Source organism: Taudactylus pleione, unplaced genomic scaffold (genome assembly GCF_031769625.1).
Source record: "Taudactylus pleione unplaced genomic scaffold, aTauple2 ptg000229l, whole genome shotgun sequence".
In the NCBI taxonomy this organism is placed as follows: domain Eukaryota; kingdom Metazoa; phylum Chordata; class Amphibia; order Anura; family Myobatrachidae; genus Taudactylus; species Taudactylus pleione.
In genome coordinates, this window is record NW_028284631.1 from 325,640 (window position 1) to 346,606 (window position 20,967).

Consider the following 20,967-nt stretch of genomic DNA (forward strand, 5'->3'; position numbering starts at 1 on the left):
CACAAATTCTGCTTGGAGACACTATAGCACTAACCTGTACACGTGGATTGTGCAGCTTAGGCCCCGACACGTCACCTGTTCATTTAAGTAAAATATCTGCCTTATTAAAGGTGTGTACAGAATATTGGTCAGAGCTAATAACATACCAAAATGTGCGTTTTATAGACAAGCGCACTAGATAAATGCCACCATATGAGCTAATAGAGTTCAAGCTTGCGATGGTTTCAAGTCTTTGGCAGGTGAACAATGAAACCCTTATGCTGTGATCAGTGTTTATTAACACATTTTTTAGTATCTCCTTTGTGCCCCTCTGCTGGCCAGTAAAGTGTCCTATTGGTAGCAGTGGAAGTATATTGTGTTCAATAGAAAATCCAAATGTATAACATCTAAACCGCCTGTCCTCTTACTTTAATAACACATGCTGTTTATTCCCGAATCTTCACCAGGTGATCCTGGGAAAGTACAACTGGATGTCGTACGAGGAGACCTACATGTCCGCCTCTCGGTTTGGGAGTGGACTGGCTGCGCTTGGCCAGAAACCCAGGTCTAATATTGCCATATTCTGCGAGACACGAGCGGAGTGGATAATCTCAGCACAGGCATGCTTCATGTACAATTTCCCACGTGAGTAATACGCAGCACTCTTATGGGAATACATTACTTGTCTAGGAATGTCAGAAAATTGAACAAACTGCACTGTTTTATACGAATACTGCTGGGTGCCAGAAGCTCTAGTAGACATTGTGCTGTAGGGTTTACACATCTGTTTTATATATTCATTCTGTGCAATTCACTAAACTTGCCACCTCTTCAGTACTGTGCTTTGTGATCACAAACTAAATGGATATATTATATACCCCTGGTGGCCGTCTACTGTAGAAATGGAAAATACATTTTCCAGCACTACAGATTTTTTCCTTCTGACTTGTCACCAAATATAGATGTCATTGTTTTTTTTTTCTCAGGGGCGTATTCACATGTCCATTGAATTGTATTACATAAACAGGTCATTTATAGAAAAGAAAATAATGCATTTGAATGCTGGTACACATGTTACCATTCTATCTGCGGAAAACCAATAAAAACATCAAATTATTGGTCCGACTGTGAGATGTACGCTAATCACACAGCCGCTGCGTCTTTGTTTCTAAAAAAAAAAACGTTGGTTTTCTGGCCACATGCATAGTTCCTTAGCGGTGCTTATTAAGTGCTGCTAAGGGGCTGTAAATGGTGTGCAGCCAATAGGTAGCTGTTGTGGTATAGGGGTAGAGTAGTATTGAAAGTATGGGAATAGGCTAAAGAGTACTATTTATTAGATCAATAGCCTGATGCTGCGTACAGACAGTACGATTTCAATGAACGATTTTAATGATCTCGTTTATCCTTAAATCGTTCATATCCTTCATTTTTATGCAGCCAATGACCAATGAACGACCAACGATGTGCGTTCCCACATGGTCGATAACAATGTCGTTGGTCTGCTATGCATGCAGGCCAACCTGGACAATATTGTTAATTTTCGATAGAGGTTTGCGATCGTTGGTGATATCTTTTATGTGTGGATGAACTATATCGTTCATCCAACACACCAGGAAATTCAAGGTGAGATCGTTCAGCGATATCTATTGCTGAACAGATCATCCCGTGTGTGTATACAGCTTAAGATTGGAGACCTAGGGGTATCTTTGCTAAAAGTCAATTTTATCAATTTTAAAATCAATCAACATTGTGTTTCTGGGGCTAAGTCACACTTTTACTAACCGTCAGTTTTTTTTAATTTGTTTTAAGTATTAGCAAATGTGTGATTAAGCCCCAGAAATACAACATCGATGTTGATCGATTTTGATAATTTTTTTGCGATTATAAACTTGACCTTAAGTAAATAATCCCCCTAAAGTTAAGTGTAGTGAGATGATCACACTGAAATTTGCATGTAATGGGTTAAATGCTAGCTTTTCCAATGGAGGTCCCCCTAATTGATTTCTAAAACAACTGCATTCAAACCAGCTAGATAAATAAGCTTAGTAACAGTGTAAAAACTGAAATACGTTAAAAAGGAGACCAGCTTTTTTTTTTTCTTCTAAAAGTCCAATAGAAAGCGCTGGAGAAAGTAGTCACTATTCACACATTGAGCGCTGCTCTCCACCATACGTTACCTCACTGAACGTTGCCTACGTGACAGTGCCCTGTTATAGCCTCTTCAGTCATTGGTGGAGATGCAATTGAAATACGTTTCACTCTGCATCGCCCGTGCTTATGTCCGCTTGGCTCTGAAGCCTGTGCAGTGCAGAGTACAAAAGATACGCTCCGCAAACAGGTGTATATTCAACTCTGCATTGGGCCCTAAATGTGGGAATTCACTAAGCTCTCGTTCCAGACCCATTTACTCTGTAAGACCTGCTGATTGATCCATAAGGGTAGGAATACAGAATGGGCGCACCGTTCCTAGCCGGGTTATGTGGGCAGTCCAGCTCCCTGGAAGCTGATTTATGAGGTACTGGAGAATGCCGCTGCTCACTCTGTGTGAAGAGACTTGTGGCAGAGTGCCTGGGACAGGCTCCAGACGTGGGGGGGAGGAAGCTGCTTGCTCACAGTCAGGTGCTTTCTGTCATTGTTTACACAAGGCAATATTTTATTATTATTCCAGAGACGTTTACTTTACAGTTCTCATTGGTAATGTTGAAACTGTAGCAAGATAAGAAATGATCTGTTTCCATGCCGCATCACCCGCTTACTGATGCAGGACGTGCCGTGTGCCGCCGTCATGTACTGTAAATTGTGCAGACGTTACACCCTTGCTTGGCTGCTGCGGCTCCAGATCTGGGTTCTGATTTATCAACAGTCCAAATACAAACATTTCTGGACATTTTTTTTGCTTTTGGTCAAGATGTTTGACTGTAATTACAATTTATTTATATCAATCATATTGCCAATCTGAGCCTCTCTTCCAGAATCCATGCAATCCAGACCTCAGATCAGAGACACTTCACAGGCCTTTTAATGAGGTTGTACGGTCACACGCAGTGCATGTTTTCACTTTCCTTCCCCCTCTACATATCATTACTTCAGCAATCTATTCCCCCTACCTATTGCGTGCTGCGCACGACTCTGCACTATTACTACACTGTTACTCCAGTCAGCTTCAGGAAACCCAGCACACCCCATCCCCCAAGTCTGTGACACACAGGGGCCTGATTCTCCATGTAACATAAACATACTGTAGTCTCCTTCTCACCCCAGCTCCAGCTTTCCCACCATGGTGGACAGTATGACCAGGGCCCTGCAGCAGGATGTGAGGGGGAGAGCTGAGTGTTCAGGGCAGGAGGCTCTGGGTTCTTGAAACGTGCTGTGTCTCACTCCTGTCCTTTTGCTGCTGCTCAGCTTCTATCAGGCCCTAGTGACGTAGGGGTGTGTGCAGGTTTAGCCTGTTAGATCTGAAGTTATTTAGGGAAAAACGAATATGTAATTGGTCAGCCAGGGGAATACTGTAAGATTGTAGGAAACTGCAAATCTAAATGCCATGTTTTTTGTTGCCTGTTCACGCCTACACTTAGGTTATAAGATGGTGATAAATGTTGTGTGGTATTTTTATAGTCATTAGTTACTGCCCCTCTCAACTTCCTCCACTTGTATAGATTCTCCCCACCCCTTACCTATATTAGTAAACATTGATGCTAACAATAATATATTCGCAACAGCCATCTGGCCATACCTGCAAAATAAATCCACGTTCTACTAGTGATTTTCAGAATCTGTATTAGTACTTCATGTTCTGGTCAGGGCATTGGCGAGATAATTTAGGGGAAAATTTATCAAATCTTGTATAGCGATAAATTGGAGAAGTTGCTCATAGCAACCAATCAACTTCTAACTGTTCTTTTTCTAGCACAGCCTGTAAAAATAGTTAGGTTACTTTCTCTCCAACAGTTGATAAATCTTCCCCAAAATTTAATATGTACAGCTAGCATTCCTGCTGGAAAACCCTAAAATGTGCCCTGCCTTTATGGAGACACCTCGCCGCTGATCACAGCCCCCCGCTTTTCACTGTGCTGCCTGTTCTGCAGGCCTTCAACAGTGTCTGGTGGGTTTAAAGTTGAATCCATGCGCATGCACGCAGCATCTCATCTGTAAAGAGTGCGGGGAGAGCTTGGGAGCTGCCCAGCATCTCCGTAAGTGCTGGGCACGCCCCCTAGAATGATGGACAGAGGGCGAACTGTCCTCATCTTCAGTTTTTGTGATGGCCATGGAGGAGCAGAAGAGATCCCAGGCAGGTCTCCTATGTCTCCAGCTCTAATAGCAGATACATTTCACCTGACCCTATCAATAGTTAATCTGTATGTGAGGTTATATATATATATATATATATATATATCTATATATATATATCTATATATATATCTATATCTCCTCAAATTAGGGGTGCACTCGCCAGACTTTAAGTTGCAGTAAAAGAAAAAGGCTTTTTATTCCATAGTATCAAAGCATAATATCAATGTTTCGGACCTTTGTTGGTGCCTAACCGCCCCTCCTGTAGCCAAACCCTTATACTTCCCTTAGTGCCTTCCCTTAACCTCCCCTCCTGTACCCTAATGGTCTCCCTACTGTAGTCTAACCCTAATCCTACCCCTAGTGCCTAATCTCCCCTTCTGTAGCCTAACCCTAACCTTCCCATTCTGTAGCCTAACCCTAACCCCTCCTAGTGCCTAACCCTAATATTCCCCTTAGTGCCTAACCCTCCCCTCCTGTACCCTAACCCTCCCCTCCTGAAGCCGAACCCTGCCCCTGGTGCCTAACCCTAACCTCCCCTCCTGTAGCCTAACCCTAACCTCCCCTCCTGTAGCCTAACCGTAACCTCTCCTCCTGTAGCCTAACCCCCCCATAGTGCCTAACCCTAACCTCCCCTCCTGTAGCCTAACACTAACCCCCCCATAGTGCCTAACCCTAACCTTCCCTCCTGTAGCCTAACCCTAACCTTCCCTCCTGTAGCCTAACCCTAACCTTCCCTCCTGTAGCCTAACCCTAACCTTCCCTCCTGTAGCCTAACCCTAACCTTCCCTCCTGTAGCCTAACCCTAACCTTCCCTCCTGTAGCCTAACCCTAACCTTCCCTCCTGTAGCCTAACCCTAACCTTCCCTCCTGTAGCCTAACCCTAACCTCCCCTCCTGTAGCTTAATCCTAACCCCCCCAGTGCCTAACCCTAACATTCCCTCCTGTAGCCTAACCCCCCCCAGTGCCTTACCCTAACCTCCCCTCCTGCAGCCTTACCCTAACCTCCCCTCCTGTAGCCTTACCCTAACCTCCCCTCCTATAGCCTAACCCTCCCTCCTAGTGCCTAACCTCCCCTCCTGTAGCCTAACCCTAACCCCCCCCATAGTGCCTAACCCTAATACTCCCTTTAGTGCCTAACCCTAACCTCCCCTCCTGTAGCCTAACCGTAATACTCTCTTTAGTGCCTAACCCTAACCTCCCCTCCTGTAGCCTAACCCTCCCCCTAGTGCCTAACCCTAACCTCCCCTCCTGTACTCTAACCCTCCCCCTAGTGCCTAAACATAACCTCCCCTCCTGTAGCCTGACTTTTATAACCCTCTGCTGTCAGCCTGTGCAGAGTGTCGACACTTCACATGTCGACAGTGTGAACATGTCAACATTATGCAGAATCCGACATTTCAACAATGTTGTGGTATTGGCATTATGAATGTTCACATTGTAACTGTTGACATTATGAGTACATACTGTTATAATACCCATCAAATGGTTTGAAAATACCAGTGGGATAAGCTCTATTAGGGATTGGGAATCCATACTTTTGTGGCAGAGTAACACAGTTTGCTGCAATAATCAAGTCTCTAAAATGAAGAAAGGTAAATGGTGCACTAAGGGGCATATCCTATTGGAAAAATAACGCAGTCCTCGCAACGAGTTTTGGATTACTGTGGGTATGCGCGCTTCCGATATTTACGGTATCCAATCAAACATAAAATGGTCGCACATCTCGTGTTGTTTGGGGGGGGCTCCAAATACCCTACTTACGCCACTGGTGTGTGTTAGTATTTCACAATCCTTAATCCGCCCCTGCTTGTACATCAGAGCTGTCCATGTTGTGCACTGCGTGATGCAACCAGGGCCATTAAGGGCAGACTCCTGGGGTTTTTTGTTCTTTGTTCAGCCCTATTGAAAACTGCTTGTTTACTTGTGCGGTCTGTCAGATGTTTACTGCGGGTGGTGGGAACAATTAGGTTATTTATGAGAGAAAATGTAGCAGCGTGATTGGAGAAATGTGCAGTTGTAGCACTTTTGGTTTGGCGCGCTTTCTGCCTCTTCTGGAACTAGGCAGGTATGTTCTTGTGAGTAAGTACCAATGTTCCATATTGTAAGCTTCTTATTGAGCAAAGTACCTCTATTACACGGCTTCCATTGCAGGAAGGCTATGTCCATGATCTCTAACATAAGTGTCATATCCGAGCATATGACAGCAAATCTGGCTGAGAACTGAGGGCTCAGAAGAGGCAGTTCTGGCTTCTACAGATGTTTCCTCTCCTTCCATCATGACGTCCATTTAGCTTTTTGGCAAGTTCACAAGATCCTCATGAATTAACCTTACCGCTTTGTGAGATCAGAAGTAGGGCTTTTAGCAGCTGTTCGTTTTTTGGAAATTCGCCTTTTTGTTTTCAAAGTGTTTATCTGCTGGTATGTTCTCCAGTTATATCAGTCACTCATTCTATTACTTTATCCAGGAGGACATGATTGAGCAAGCTCATTTACAAGGTGAACCTGCATTAAGTCATGTAATAAGTCACAATATAATTAAACACTGACAATCCCAGCAGTAGTACAGATAGACCTGCAATAGATAGGACACTAAATAAAATGCATTTGGTTTCAGTTAAGACAGTCAGTGGGGTGGCCAGTCCTTTAACCACATAACTGGCGTGCCTGTCCTGTATATGATACGGCCGGAGCCTGTAGTGCTTCATCTGGCAAGGTCGCATCACATGCGACCATGCCAACCCGCTCTGTCCCCCGGCATTTAGCAGAAGAGAGCGATTCTGCACAAGAACTGGTCTCTTTTGACTCCCTGGACACCTCAGAAGTGATGCAGTAGTCTGGGACCGCCGACATCGCTGCCAGAATTGCGTTCAACAATATCGTGTGAATGGCGTCCTAGGGCACATGCATCTGCAGTGAAAGTGTACGGTGTTCCCCTCCAAACACAAATATGCTGTTCTCTGCGTGTACATCTTTTGGTACTGGGGCCACTAGGAGGGTGGGGGTTGATTTTGGGCCACTAGGGGGGTGGGGGTTGATATTGTTGGGGATCTTTTGACACTGGGGTGGGCTATTTTTTATGGGGGGTCGGAAGTAAAATTACAACGGTGGCCAATGGACATGGGAGTTGGGGGGGTGTAAAACAACCCCCTAAGAAGTGTGTATATGTGTGTGTGTGTGTGTGTGTGTATATGTATGTGTGTGTATAATATATATATATATATATATATATATATATATGTCTAAAAAATGTACAAATACTTTTTAAACTTAATCAAATAAATAAAAAACTACAACACTCTGTGTGGTTTTGTCAAAAAAAACAGTTAAGTGGTTAAGATTAATAATTTACATAGCCACATTCTGTGTTTTTTGTATGACTGTGACATAAAGGCAATATATCACAATAAGAAGCTTAGTAAAGTGGTTGCCACAAATACATTGACTTTTATATGGAGGATAAGAGTGGGGCAGCTTGGCAACCAGTTGGGAAGATGGGGTTAGAGGTTTTGAGCTGCGATAATAAGAGGGGAAGGAAATGAGATGCTGTGAGTATACAAGGAATATACAATTTAGGGAGGGTGAGATTTAGACCACAGATAAGTCGGTGACTCGGAGACAAATTATGCACTGTGATGCAAGAAGGAAGGAGACTGGGAAAATGGGAGGTAGTAGAAGGGGAGTGGAACTGTGCAAGCAGCATTGGAAGCAGTGCAAATGTATCTAATGTATATTAAGAGGAAGATTTTAAACATGGCAATAATAATAGGGGTCCTCAGTTTGTGATTTCTGTAGCACATTCCATAGTGATTATAAGACAACTCTTATTTCAGCTCTTCGAAAACATGAGAACCTCTGTTTAAAAAAAAAAAAAAAAAAAAGTCAAACCTCTTCTGGGGACGATAGGTGAAGGGTTGGGTATGGGATGCTGGCGCTCGGGATACCGACAATGTTAAGATACAGTCTCCTGTCGGTCAGGATCCTAACCCTCCCTCCCCGCTGCCTAAACCTAACTCTTCCCCCTAGTGTCTAATCCTACCCTTCCTCCTAAGCGCCGGCATCCCCACTGTCTGACGTTACAAGTATGTTGGGAGACTATCGGTCAGTAATCTATGTACAGTGAAATGTGATTGTTGTGTTCCAAAGATGGAATTGTTCATTGTGCTAACTTCCTAGGTGACAATATTCCCAATGAATCCTTTCATGTGTTAGTGTATCTCTCAATTGTATCTTGTTTTTTTTATGTACTCCTGTATTGGTATAGATTGAGGATGCAACTGAATTTCTCTGATGCATCTTAAGTTTACTGAATGTCCTCTACTTTTAGGTTTCCTGGAGGCAATCCATATATTTGTATCTGAAATAGCTTAATAAAAAGGATCAAATTAAAAACAAAAATAATCCTATATGTCCATAGAACACAGTTCATCTGTAGTGTAGGGAGGTCCAACTCCTACATCAAGAACCGTGCTGGCTGGAGAAAGGGAGACAAGCGGTTAAGTGCAGAGATTTTTGCCCAGGAACATTCTTAAAAAGAAAGAATGCATCGTAGAGCTCACCAACACCATGACAAAAGAATTTATTTCCCTGAAGAAAAACCCCTTCACAACAGTTGGCCAAATCAAGAACACTCTCCAGGAGGTAGGTGTATATGTGTCAAAGTCAACAATCAAGAGAAGACTTCACAAGAGTGAATATAGAGGGTTCACCACAAGATGTAAACCATTGGTGAGCCTCAAAAACAGGAAGACCAGATTAGAGTTTGCCAAACAACATCTAAAAAAGCCATTACAGTTCTGGAACAACATCCTATGGACAGATGAGACAAAGATCAACTTGTACCAGAGTGATGGGAAGAGAAGAGTATGGAGAAGGAAAGGAACTGCTCATGATCCAAAACATACCACCTCATCAGTGAAGCATGGTGGTGGTAGTGTCATGGCGTGGGCATGTATGGCTGCCAATGGAACTGGTTCCCTTGTATTTATTGATGATGTGACTGTTGACAAAAGCAGCAGAATGAATTCTGAAGTGTTTCAGACAATATTATATGCTCATATTCAGTCAAATGCTTCAGAACTCATTGGACGGCGCTTCACAGTGCAGATGGACAATGACCCGAAGCATACTGCAAAAGCAACCAAAGAGTTTTTTAAGGCTAAAAAGTGGAATGTTATGCAATGGCCAAGTCAATCCCCTGACCTGAATCTGATCGAGCATGCATTTCACTTGATGAAGACAAAACTGAAGATAAAATGCCCCAAGAACAAGCAGGAACTGAAGACATTTGCAGTAGAGGCCTGGCAGATCATCACCAGGGATGAAATCCAGCGTCTGGTGATGTCTACGCGTTCCAGACTTCAGGCTGTAATTGCCTGCAAAGGATTTGCAACAAAGTATTAAAAAGTGAAAATTAGATTTAGGATTGTTTAGTTTGTCCCATTACTTTTGGCCCCATTAAAAAGATGGAGGCACATATAGAAACCGTTGTAATTCCTACACCGTTCACCTGATTTGGAAGTAATTACCCTCAAATTAAATCTGAAAGTCTGCAGTTAAAGCACATCTTGTTTGTTTCATTTCAAAGCCATTGTGGTGGTGAATAGAGGCCAAAATATGAAAATTCTGTCAATGTCCCAATTTTTATGCACCTGACTGTGTGTGTATGTATATGTGTGTGTGTATGTGTATATATATATATATATATATATATATATATATATTATTATATTATATTATATTCCACAGAGCTTTTACAGAAAATATTTGGCCATTCACATCATTCCCTGCCCCAGTGCAGCTTACTATCAATGTTCACTACCACATGCTCTCACTCATACACACTAGGGCTAATTCTTGTTGGGAGTCAATTAACCTACCAGTATATTTTTGGAATGTGGGAGGAAACTGGAGTGCCTGGAGGAAACCCACGCAAGCACAGGGAGAATATACAGTTAGGGCCAACAGAACGGCTATTGTCCAATACTGGTAACACCCTGATTCCCCAGTCCTCTCTAAGATTGTAACCAGGGCCGGATTAAGACTTGTGGGGGCCCCATCAATAAAATTGCCAGGGGGATTAGAGGAAGAGAGAGAGAGAGAGACAGACAGGGAGGGAGAGAGAGAGGGACGGAGTGAGATATATAGGGGTCTATTCAACGTCACTTACTTTTTACAAAAGCAGAGGAAAAATAACATTTTCACCTGGAATTGTAGAAATTAAGTTATTGGGCCATTCATCAAGAAGGTAAAACAGGAGATATCACAGATATCTCCTGCTTACCTTCCTCTCTCGGAATGGCCCGCTGTCCCCATACACTAGTATGGGGCAGAATTCATCAAGCTCCGAAAATACAATATTTTCAGAGCTTGAGTGCGGGAGCATTTGCCATCTTCCCGCTTGGGGCTCACAACATGCTCCTTCCCTATGAGAGGAGTCCTGGGTTGTGAAGAGGACTCTGGGCCGGATTCAGAGCTGCTCGCCCTAAATCAGGGCGGGTTTTTTTTTTTTCTTCTTCAGGCTGCTGACTAAACTGTGGGAGACCACCTACAGCTTTTGCGAGCGGCCTGGAGCCCGTGTCGATTATCGCGGCAATCGGGCTTGCGAGGAGACCGTGGTAGGGTCTCGGCTTTCGCAAGCCTGAGTGGACTTCCTGCTCTAATAGAGCAGGAAGTCCACTACTGACATCACGAGTGAAGTCAGTAGGGCCACCCACAAACGCCAGGCATTTCTAAGGGAACGCCTGCGTTTGTGCCGATACCCCCCCTCCCGCCTACAAAACGGGGCGAGCGGTCACTCACCATGGACAGCCGTCCCGTCTTGTAGCGAGACCCGCAGCAACTGAAGTTCAGTCGCTCGGTGGATCTCGCGCATGCGCACGCCGGGGGACCATCGACCCGCTTGCGAGCGCTGTGCACTTGCGAGCGGGTCTGAATCAGGCCCCCTGTCCGTCTCCTTCCACCGGACTTTGGGGCTCTAGTGTGCATGCGTGACCTGTAGGTCATGCATGCGCACTTGTCTCACTGCTCCGAAAGCAGTGAAAACACTTTGGGGAGACAGCTGATATTCGGATCGGCTGTCTCCGCATTGGAGCAATGATGAATTGCTCCTGTGCTCGTGTAGAGTTAGAATGCTAATTATCGGGGTCCATTCGGACCCTGATAATTAGCATTGTGAATAGACCCCTAAGAGAGGGGGGGGGGAGAGAGGGGGGGGGGGAGAGAGGGGGGGGGGGGAGAGAGAGGGGGGGAGAGAGAGAGAGAGAGAGGAGGGGGGGGGAGAGAGAGAGAGCGCTCTCAGTAACTCTTACCTGTTGTAGTACCAGCAGTCCACACTACCAGCTTTTCTAAAAGGGGCGGGCACTTTGCAGAATTAGGCCCCACCCGCGAATCGCGGCATTAGTTAATCAAAGGGGGTGGGGCTTTTACAGTCAGCCACGGTCATCAAGGGTGCTGCTGCACTGACACTGGCTGCGTGATGCTGCCGGGAGGCGGGACGTGGGAGCCAGCCAGTGGATTTTTAGAGTGGCCAGGTTCCGGCCAATGTTAGCGGCACTGTGGGGGCCCCTGGACGACCGCCCCGCCTATAATCCGGCCGTGATTGTAACATATATGTTTAAAAGAGTTATGATATGGAGACCCTCGGGTTTAAATAATCTGCTTCCACAGTCTCTTGATTGATTAAATGGAGGCTGTGGTTTGACTATTTCTCTTTACTCAAGCCACTACAGGCTTCAGCTATAAGGAATGTGTCTACAGTGATTTGTGGTGTGTATAGTCTGAATATTTCTTTCTTCTCCATCCATCCTTTGTTTTACTTGAATGTTTTTATTTGTTAACCATTGTGTATATCACTAGTTCCATTGTCTCTGGATTACTGCCCCCCCCCCCCCCTTTCATTGCCTTCATATTGTTGATGTTTTTGTTATGTTGATATGGTTTTGTTTCTATTATTTGTTATATCTGTCTATTTACTTTTTGCTGTATCGTAGTCATTATTGGCTGTTTTTCCAAAATATTACTAAAGATTTACAAGTTAAGTTTTAGCCATACCCCCCAGCCAGGTCAGCGGTGCAGGGGATGTGGCAGCGGCAATAGTGGGCGTTGCGAGGGTGTGGCTGGACGATCGAGGCCCGATCCACGCTGTACAATGTTGTGGTCTCCGTCATTGTATAGCAGTGGGCGGGGCTATGATTCTATTCACACAGAATCGCGTCATCGGCCCCTTCCGGACTGCCCACTTTCGCCAGGGAAGTGGGAGGGTGCAGGGGCAGCTATGGCGCCCTCTCTTGTGGGTGGCCGGGAGCGCCAGCCCATTTTTCGGGAGCCTCCCCGCCATTGAGGAAGAGTCGGCAAGTATGGTTTTAGCTAATCTGCAGGGTTGTGTCAAGTGTTATTTTTTTCCCATTTTGGGCCATATTCAATTAGGAGCGAAAAGTCGCGTTTGGCGAAAAGCGTTCGCATGGCGAAGTTAACGTCACATTCGCCAGTTTTGACGCGATCTTTTTACGTACTTTTTCAATGCGTGCTCTAGCTTTTTGCCCTATCCAATTGCAAAACACGTGAAAACGCATATGTTAAATATTTGCGCTTTGCTAAACTAGCACATTTTGGGGAAATCAGTCTGTACCCCATAAAAAGCCTAACTGACACTGGAAATCAATATAGAAGTGTATTACTAGCCCTAATAAATGTATTTTGGGTTCCTAAATTGAGTCAAATGGCTGTTTATGCATATTTGCATAAGTGTGGAAACATGACCTAAAGCAATTGGGGGTATAAAGTGCAGTTTTAAAACATGTTAAAAGTACACCTGCTGCAGCCCCCTGCAATCCTAACACCTGTCCCATCCATACAGCCCCCCAAATTACCTGACCCAGTACTTTATACCAATTTTCCAACTCTTTACATTTTCACCCAAAAATTGATGTAATTATTAGGGGGAATTACTCTTTTTTTGCCTAATTAGTCATTAGGAGGGGGGGGGGGGTGTCCAAAGGGTTCTGAACGAAGTCCCCACATTTTTAGCAAAAAATTTAGATTTTGCACATTTTATTACCTGCTCTGAGATGGCGAAAATGTTTTGCCGGTTTCTGCCTAATGGAGTTTTCGCACATGAGAACACTCCGGCAATTGGATAGCGCGATACGCACGTGTTCGGAAAAAGTACGCACCGGCGAACGCTTTTTGACAGGTGTGAAAAGTCTAATTTGTCAGATTGAATATGACCCTTTATTCTTAAAACCTTAAGTGTATATATAACGTTATTTCCTTAATGGAGCAGCCTATGTTACTTACTGATCCACCTTAGACTGTATATTACATAGACATAAATAGATATCAGGAGCTGTGTACCCAGCAATATTTTTTTAATCCAAGCTTGTGTTGAATTTGTTTTGAAACCTCTTTCCGTGTAAGGACCATGAGAACGCTCCCAGCAGCATGTATAGATACTGCTTGAATGATCATTCTTTTTCTACAGTGGAGATAAACCTGATGGGACCTGTCTCAGGTTGCACATCTGTTAGATTGTAGAAGAGGCCAACTAGAACAAATAGGGTCAGGGGGAGATACTGTATATCAAACCTTGGAGATGGAAGCTGATTGGTTGGTACTTTTATTTTCTGTCATGTTTCATACACAGGGGCACTTATCGTGCCGCTATAAAGCTTCCTGCGTCGCGCTGTCCCTGCTGCCGTCTATCGATAGCTGCAGCTGGTGGAATGGTCAGGCGAACTGATTGTTCATACATAGCCCAGCACATCGGCGCTGCTATTTTGTAGATATCAGTGCCGATAATGACAGAGGCGCATAGAGCCCCTGTCATTTACCGCCCAACCCCCCAATCATACATGGGGGAGAAGCAGTATCAGCGTGTGCCCTGATGCCGCTTTGGCGGTTAATACGTTTGCCCCACAGTCTATAAAGTGTCATTTAAGAGCTGATTGGTACGTTCTCTCTCTCCACTGTATCCCCCCCTCAATGTGGTGTGTGAGTACACTGGGACTTGTCATGTGCTGCCTATCTCTGGTCTGCATTGTATAAAGCATTGATTTAGTCATTTGGGGGAAAGGTTTTACAAAGGAGCGATGAGAGATTCTGGAGCATAAAGGGTGTAAGGCATACACAGAGGAGATTAACTCAAACCATAGGACTAGGCTTTCCCTGTTCTTAATTGTTTATGTAACTGGGGTCAGAGGAGTGAGCTAAGACAGCTTGTGGGAACTATCCCAGGCACTTGCTGGCTTTGTCCTCTATTCCACAAGTCTTAAAAGAGGAGGCAGGAAAAGCTCTGTAGCTGTGTATTTGCCTTGGGTACTCATTTTATTATGCCTGTTAATTTGAACATGAAAATGAATAATTTGAAATGTGTTTGCATAACATAATAATACATATGATTACATTATGTTTTTAAGACCAGTTTTATGGACTGGTTATTTTCAACAGGAAAAGGGGATAGTCTGTACTCCTAACCATAACACCATAGGACATGTTGTAAGTAATGTCACCTTATATTGCCTCTTGGCAATACAATGGCCACAATTTGTATTAAAAAATCACATAAATATAATAAACATATATAACTCTAAGTAACCCAACTCGAGATGAGGGAAATGCAAATCAAACAACTAGAGAAATACTTATCCCTTTTGCTGCCCAACATAGGATTCATGCCGTGCAGCAATGAAGCCATATAATTTTGGCTAGCCATTGAGAAGCTAATTACGCATTATCTGGTACAGTAGCCTTTAAAAGGTTAAATAACTTTGCCCTAACCTGCCTGCTCTTCTCCTGGCTCATATCTGCCACAAACAAGACCATTTAACACATTAACCCAGTTCATTTCAGTCCAAACATTTAATAAAAATACAAATTTACACCCATGCCCACTTGTTACAGCTGAACCACCTCCAGATCATGTTTTAAATCTCTGCCAAATCACTCGTTCTCCTTAGCCAAGTCACCCTAATATAAATTGTTTACACAGTCATGACATGTAGCGCTCATATAAACCAGATGCCTCTCATATAGCCCCAGTCTGTGAACATGGAAAAAAAACATTCAACGTTCCGTGAACGCCAAATAGCTGCCCATGGCCTCATAATACCCCTCTTCCACCAAAATCTAGAGTCTGTCCCGGGATTTGGAACACTGGGCCCGATTCCGACCCACTCGCTAGATGGGTCTGAATCGGCCGTCAGCTGCCAAAGTATGCAAATCCCGCGATTGCACGGCAAGGCATTAGCACGCCCACTATGTCTTGGCGTGCGATCTCGGTGTGTATTTAGATGCCCATCAGCCAATCCTAAGATCCACACTTTCCCTTAGTAATACACTAATACACTGTGGCTGACCCTACCGCAAGCACTGCGAGTGCTTCAGTGTGTAATTCAGCCATGTGACGTGTATTATGATGCTGCGTCTTAATTATGCACGCCTATGAAACGGTGTTAAGATGCACAGACATGCCTGCGTTCGCACCACCACCCCTCTGTTTCCATCAGCCAACCCCTGTCACCACCCACAAACGGCTCGTCCTGTCAATCATTCTAGCGAGGAGTCTATGTGCAGGGTGCGAACACTTCCCGATCACATGGACTAGTTCGTGCATGCGCACTGCGTCCTTATACGCATGCACACATTGCAAACATCGGCAGGCTACGTGCGAACGTAGCCTAGCGAGCGGGTCTGAATCGGGCCCACTGTTCCAAGCCAGGTCAGACCCTGGATTCACCCCATTCAAACTGCGGCGCCTTTCACACTGCACATGGGTGCAGTGCCGGCGCTTGGGAGAGATTACAGACTCCCTATATGAAGCGGGGATGGGGTAAAAACCGTAACGGTCTGAACTACACGAGGAGGCTGTAATCTCTCCCTCCTCGGTGACCACTGCCGCAGACAGCTTCCGAATACCACCCAATCGGCATGCTGTAAACGGGTCCTGGGTCGGAAGACCTGGGTTACCCGTTTCCACTTAGCTTGACCAGGGTTTTACCTGCGTAAAACCCTGTCCGAGACCCAGGAAAAAATGCTTGGTCAATCGACCCGGGATTTTTTTCTTGGGAGCCTTTTCCACCGAGACTCTACCCGGGTATTTTGCCCAGTCTAAAAGGGGTATAAGCCAGCTTTCAGTTACCCCCCCTGCCCACACTCGTGCACTTACTCACTGCAGCTTGGAAGAAGGAATGTGATCAAGTAGTTAGTTAGGAAAAGAGTACATGATACACCATAAATTTTACACAGCTTAACATTGTGTGATAACAGATATAATTCCTATGTAACTTGGAAAATGCATTATAGGCCCTTTCAGCCATGCTCAGAAAATCACTTCTTAAATGCATACCAGAATAAAGCCAGAGACTGCTGTATGTGCCAATTTGAACATCATTATTTAACTATCTAATGCATGATATAAAACTGCTGCGTAACCTTTATCAGGATCGATTCCCCATATATTGATTGTCCTTTTGATTTGCCCGTTTGTCCTTTTGATTTGCCTCAACCTTGAAACAAAACAACTAGGGATGAGCGGGTTCTTACCGGGGCTGTCCTGGACAAAAGTCCATGAAAGCTGTTTGTCCATGAAAGATGACGTTTTGCCTCCTTCTGTGACCCGATTTTTGCTGGGATAATCCGAACTAATGCGAGCCTGCACATCCCTAGTCTCTGCTACTGTGGTAACTCTCCTATTGATAAGGATGAGAGCTATGGCTTCTACTGGATCGGTGGCTGGAAGAGAAATCATATCTGTGTGAGGGAGAGTTATCGGATCCGTGACTGTACCGACTTTGGTGAGGCGGATAATGTGATGGCGAGTAACTGGGTTGGGCCATCATTCCTGTGCTAGATCCATGCATGAGGGGTTTCCGACCTATAGAAGTTATTCATCATTGCTTGTCTTTGAAGATTGTCCGGAGAAGAGTAAGATCTCTGGTAGTTTGGAACAGGAGGTGAAAGTTCAGAGTATTTTGTGAACTCGCCATTGCCATCATGCCTGTGGTCATGTGTTGGACTGTTTCCAGTAAAACTGCCATTTCCTTGTGGTGAGTAGGCTGCGCTATTTGCTTCTGCGGAGCCACGGCTGCTTCCTGATCTGAATTGAATTTTCAGCGGCCTCCCAAAGAGTTTGATTCCATTTAACAAACTCATTCCATAGGGAACAGACTCCTCATGTTTGAAATTGACAAAAGCAAATTGTTTCGACTTTCCATCCTTGTCCTTTGGAATTTTAACGTTAATTGCAGGACTAGCCTGCAGAAACCGCTCGAACAGGATCTCCTCGGTGGCCCTGGGATCTAGGTTCCCCACGTACAGCGTCCTATCAGCCTCGGCGGTGCCCATCTCTCTTCTGAGTCCCGTCCTGTGTGCCCAGCAGCAGCAGTCGATGGGTGACACGATAAGTCACCGCGCAGCGCCTTTTGGGGCCTAGTTTTTCATACTGCCATCCTGTCTGCCACTGCAGTGCCACCCCTAGATGGGCCACGTGTTTGTGCCGCCCACTTGTGTCGCTTAGCATAGTCATCCAGCTACCTCGGTGCAACCTTTTGGCCTAAAAACAATAGTGTGAGGTGTTAAGAATAGACTGGAAATGAGTGGAAATTAATGTTAATAAATGTGTAGGAACAAAAAAAAAAAATACAAAATTCTGTGATTATTAGCTGTTTCTATGCTTTTTTTTCCGAAACACAAAACCGAAAACACAAACCCTGGAAGGGTGGTTTTGGCAAAACCAATCCAGATCCAAAACATGAAGAAAGATCCAGATCCAAAACACAAAATGTGGCCAGTGCACACCCCTAAAAACAACCTTCTCTATCATAATACACTTATTCATGGGTATTTCAATCTTCCTTTTTGTTCCAGTGTTCGTAGATCTGTCTGAACATTTCATTAGGAATTAATGAGCTAAAGTAGACATGAATTAAAAAAAATAGACAAACCAAAAGCTGCAATTCTGTGTGTATCACAAATAAAAGTATGGGGAGTTGTTCATATTTTGATCAAAACACTTAATCTTTCAGTCAAGGGATCCCCCATCTCTGCAGGTCCCTATGCTAGCATGAATGCTTCACACATTAAATTGCAGCCAAAATACACTTACTGAGGGCAACATGTAGACAGGAGCTGGATTGTGAGCCACACCCATCCTTAATTCACAGCAGCTGTGACAAAAATAGGCAATAATGGACATGGCCGCCTACTGCCACTGCGTGTAGGGGAAATCGGAAAGAAGCCTCTGCTGTGTATGTTTAGGGTACCTGCGTGTGAGATGCCTCCTGTTAGAAACCTTCAATTAGTAGATTTAAATGCTTCTCATTTATGGCCGGTGATTGATTTATTTTTTATTAAATGTGCTTTCCACAAGATGTTAGTGACCTTCTTTTTATCCTCCCCATATCTTCAATATGATGAGGTGTCTAAACCCTGTGAAAGTCCCAAGGGAAAAATCTACACCTACACCACCTTTCATGGTCGTAGGTGATCAACATAGTGCCAGCTTGGATTGGTAGGAAAAGCAGTAATAGTGCCAGCTAGGATAGGTAGGAGAAGCGGTCCTAGTGCCAGCTTGGAGAAGCGGTCCTAGTGCCAGCTTGGAGAAGCGGTCCTAGTGCCAGCTTGGAGAAGCGGTCCTAGTGCCAGCTTGGAGAAGCGGTCCTAGTGCCAGCTTGGAGAAGCGGTCCTAGTGCCAGCTTGGAGAAGCGGTCCTAGTGCCAGCTTGGAGAAGCGGTCCTAGTGCCAGCTTGGAGAAGCGGTCCTAGTGCCAGCTTGGAGAAGCGGTCCTAGTGCCAGCTTGGAGAAGCGGTCCTAGTGCCAGCTTGGAGAAGCGGTCCTAGTGCCAGCTTGGAGAAGCGGTCCTAGTGCCAGCTTGGAGAAGCGGTCCTAGTGCCAGCTTGGAGAAGCGGTCCTAGTGCCAGCTTGGAGAAGCGGTCCTAGTGCCAGCTTGGAGAAGCGGTCCTAGTGCCAGCTTGGAGAAGCGGTCCTAGTGCCAGCTTGGAGAAGCGGTCCTAGTGCCAGCTTGGAGAAGCGGTCCTAGTGCCAGCTTGGAGAAGCGGTCCTAGTGCCAGCTAGGAGAAGCAGTCCTTGTGCTGGTTAGGATAGGTAGAAGCGGTCCTAGTGATGGTTAGGATAGGTAGGAGAAGCTGTCCTAGTGCCAGCTGGATTAGGTAGAAGTTGCCCTAGTGCCGGATAGGATAAGTAGGAGAAGCGGTCCTAATGCCAGCTAGGATAGGTAGAAGTTGACCTAGTGCCAGATAGGATAGGTAGGAGATGCGGTCATAGTGTGAGCTAGGATACCTAGGCAGTGGTTCAATTGTGGAACAAACAAAACAATAAATATTACAAGGGAAAAATAAATAAAATTATTACAGAGAGTCTCCAGTAGAAAATGACTCGCTCCTTCCTTGTTTCATGGGTGTGAGTTTGCCCATTTTTATATTTCAATAGATAGAAAATCTCACTGGAACCAAAAATCCTAAACATTTAGGGGGCAATTCTATAGTCTTCGCCGGCGGCTGGTAGTGCTTGGCACTCATTGGAGCAATTCAATTGTTAGGGTGTGAACAGCTGCCAGCGACTCCATTTCTGCTTAACCCTTCCTGAGGAGGCAAACAGAAATGTGTGATAAATCCTGGTTTTGGGCGCCCTAACGTGGACTTTAGATAGGTTTAGACATTTTACTGGGCTAAACAGTCTACTGGCGAAGAGCGCAATAATTAATGGGTGCCCAAAACAATTGAATTGCAACATTGGGCGCCCATTAATTACCGCAACATAAAAAAACTATTGAATTGCCCTCTTAAAACTAATTACGTGATTCCCTCCACATTTCCCCCCCACCCTTCATGCTTTTTTTTTTTTTTTCTTCGCTGATTCAAGAGTGTCCTATCTCCCAAAGTTAAAAGCCATATATTTTTATTTATTTATTTTTTTGTTTTTGTTTTTTAAACTGATTTAAATTAGTCGCTGTATGAACATGGATGTATGAATAAAACAAAAAGCCTCAGGTCATCCATTATCCACTTTCTCATGGTAGATCACTACTGGTTTGAGCTGGCTGCTAGATCACATCTAAAGGTTGCATTTAAGAAAACAAAAACCAAACAAAAAACTGTGTTAAACTTCAGACGGTGGTTTTTGGGCTGTTGCATCAAATACTTTTTCCTGGTGCCTGACGCACATGCTAGCTGTGATCCGTGGAAATAAAAAAATAGTGCCCATCCTTATGCAAGGTCCACGCATGGGCAGTGCTCCTCAATGTTGGAGTTAAACCTAAAGTTTCCTAAGGTGCACTGAGCATTGACCTAAATGGAGAAGAAATGCCTGACCGCTTTGCTTCATTGGTTATCAAACACTTGGCTGTACGGCGGAGCTGTTCTCCCATCGGAATCAGCAATCGCCAATACAGTCTCTGTTTAGTTTTTGCTGTAGAGCTCAGGCAACCATGATGCCCCAATGCGAGGCAGGACACAAGACTGCTGTGTTCTGTAGCTTCTGCCACTTCAGGGACTGTAACATCAGGAAGTGCGCTGAGTCCACTTCTGCCTTCCCTCCTCTCCCACACCTATCCTTAGCTCCCAAGCAGAAGTGCAGCTGCTGTGTCCTAGTATCTTCCTCTCTGTGGGGAAGCGGGGACAAAATCGACACAACTCTACATTCATTTGGTAAAAAAGGGCTCATAGAAATAATTTCCTCTATGCATGG

The 20,967-nt window shown here is 44.7% G+C and overlaps 1 protein-coding gene and 1 pseudogene across 1 annotated transcript in view; one reads left to right on the forward strand and one right to left on the reverse strand.

Annotated features, from left to right (window-relative positions):
- Positions 1–20,967, forward strand: part of ACSL3 (acyl-CoA synthetase long chain family member 3) — a 111,046-nt gene that overhangs the window by 59,089 nt on the left and 30,990 nt on the right. Inside the window, exon 3 of the mRNA XM_088479181.1 lies at positions 447–624. Within this exon, the coding sequence (XP_088335307.1) occupies positions 447–624 (178 nt within the window). The remainder of the gene's footprint in view (positions 1–446; positions 625–20,967) is intronic.
- LOC148517003 (RNA-binding protein 7 pseudogene) lies at positions 16,926–17,607 on the reverse strand (annotated as a pseudogene).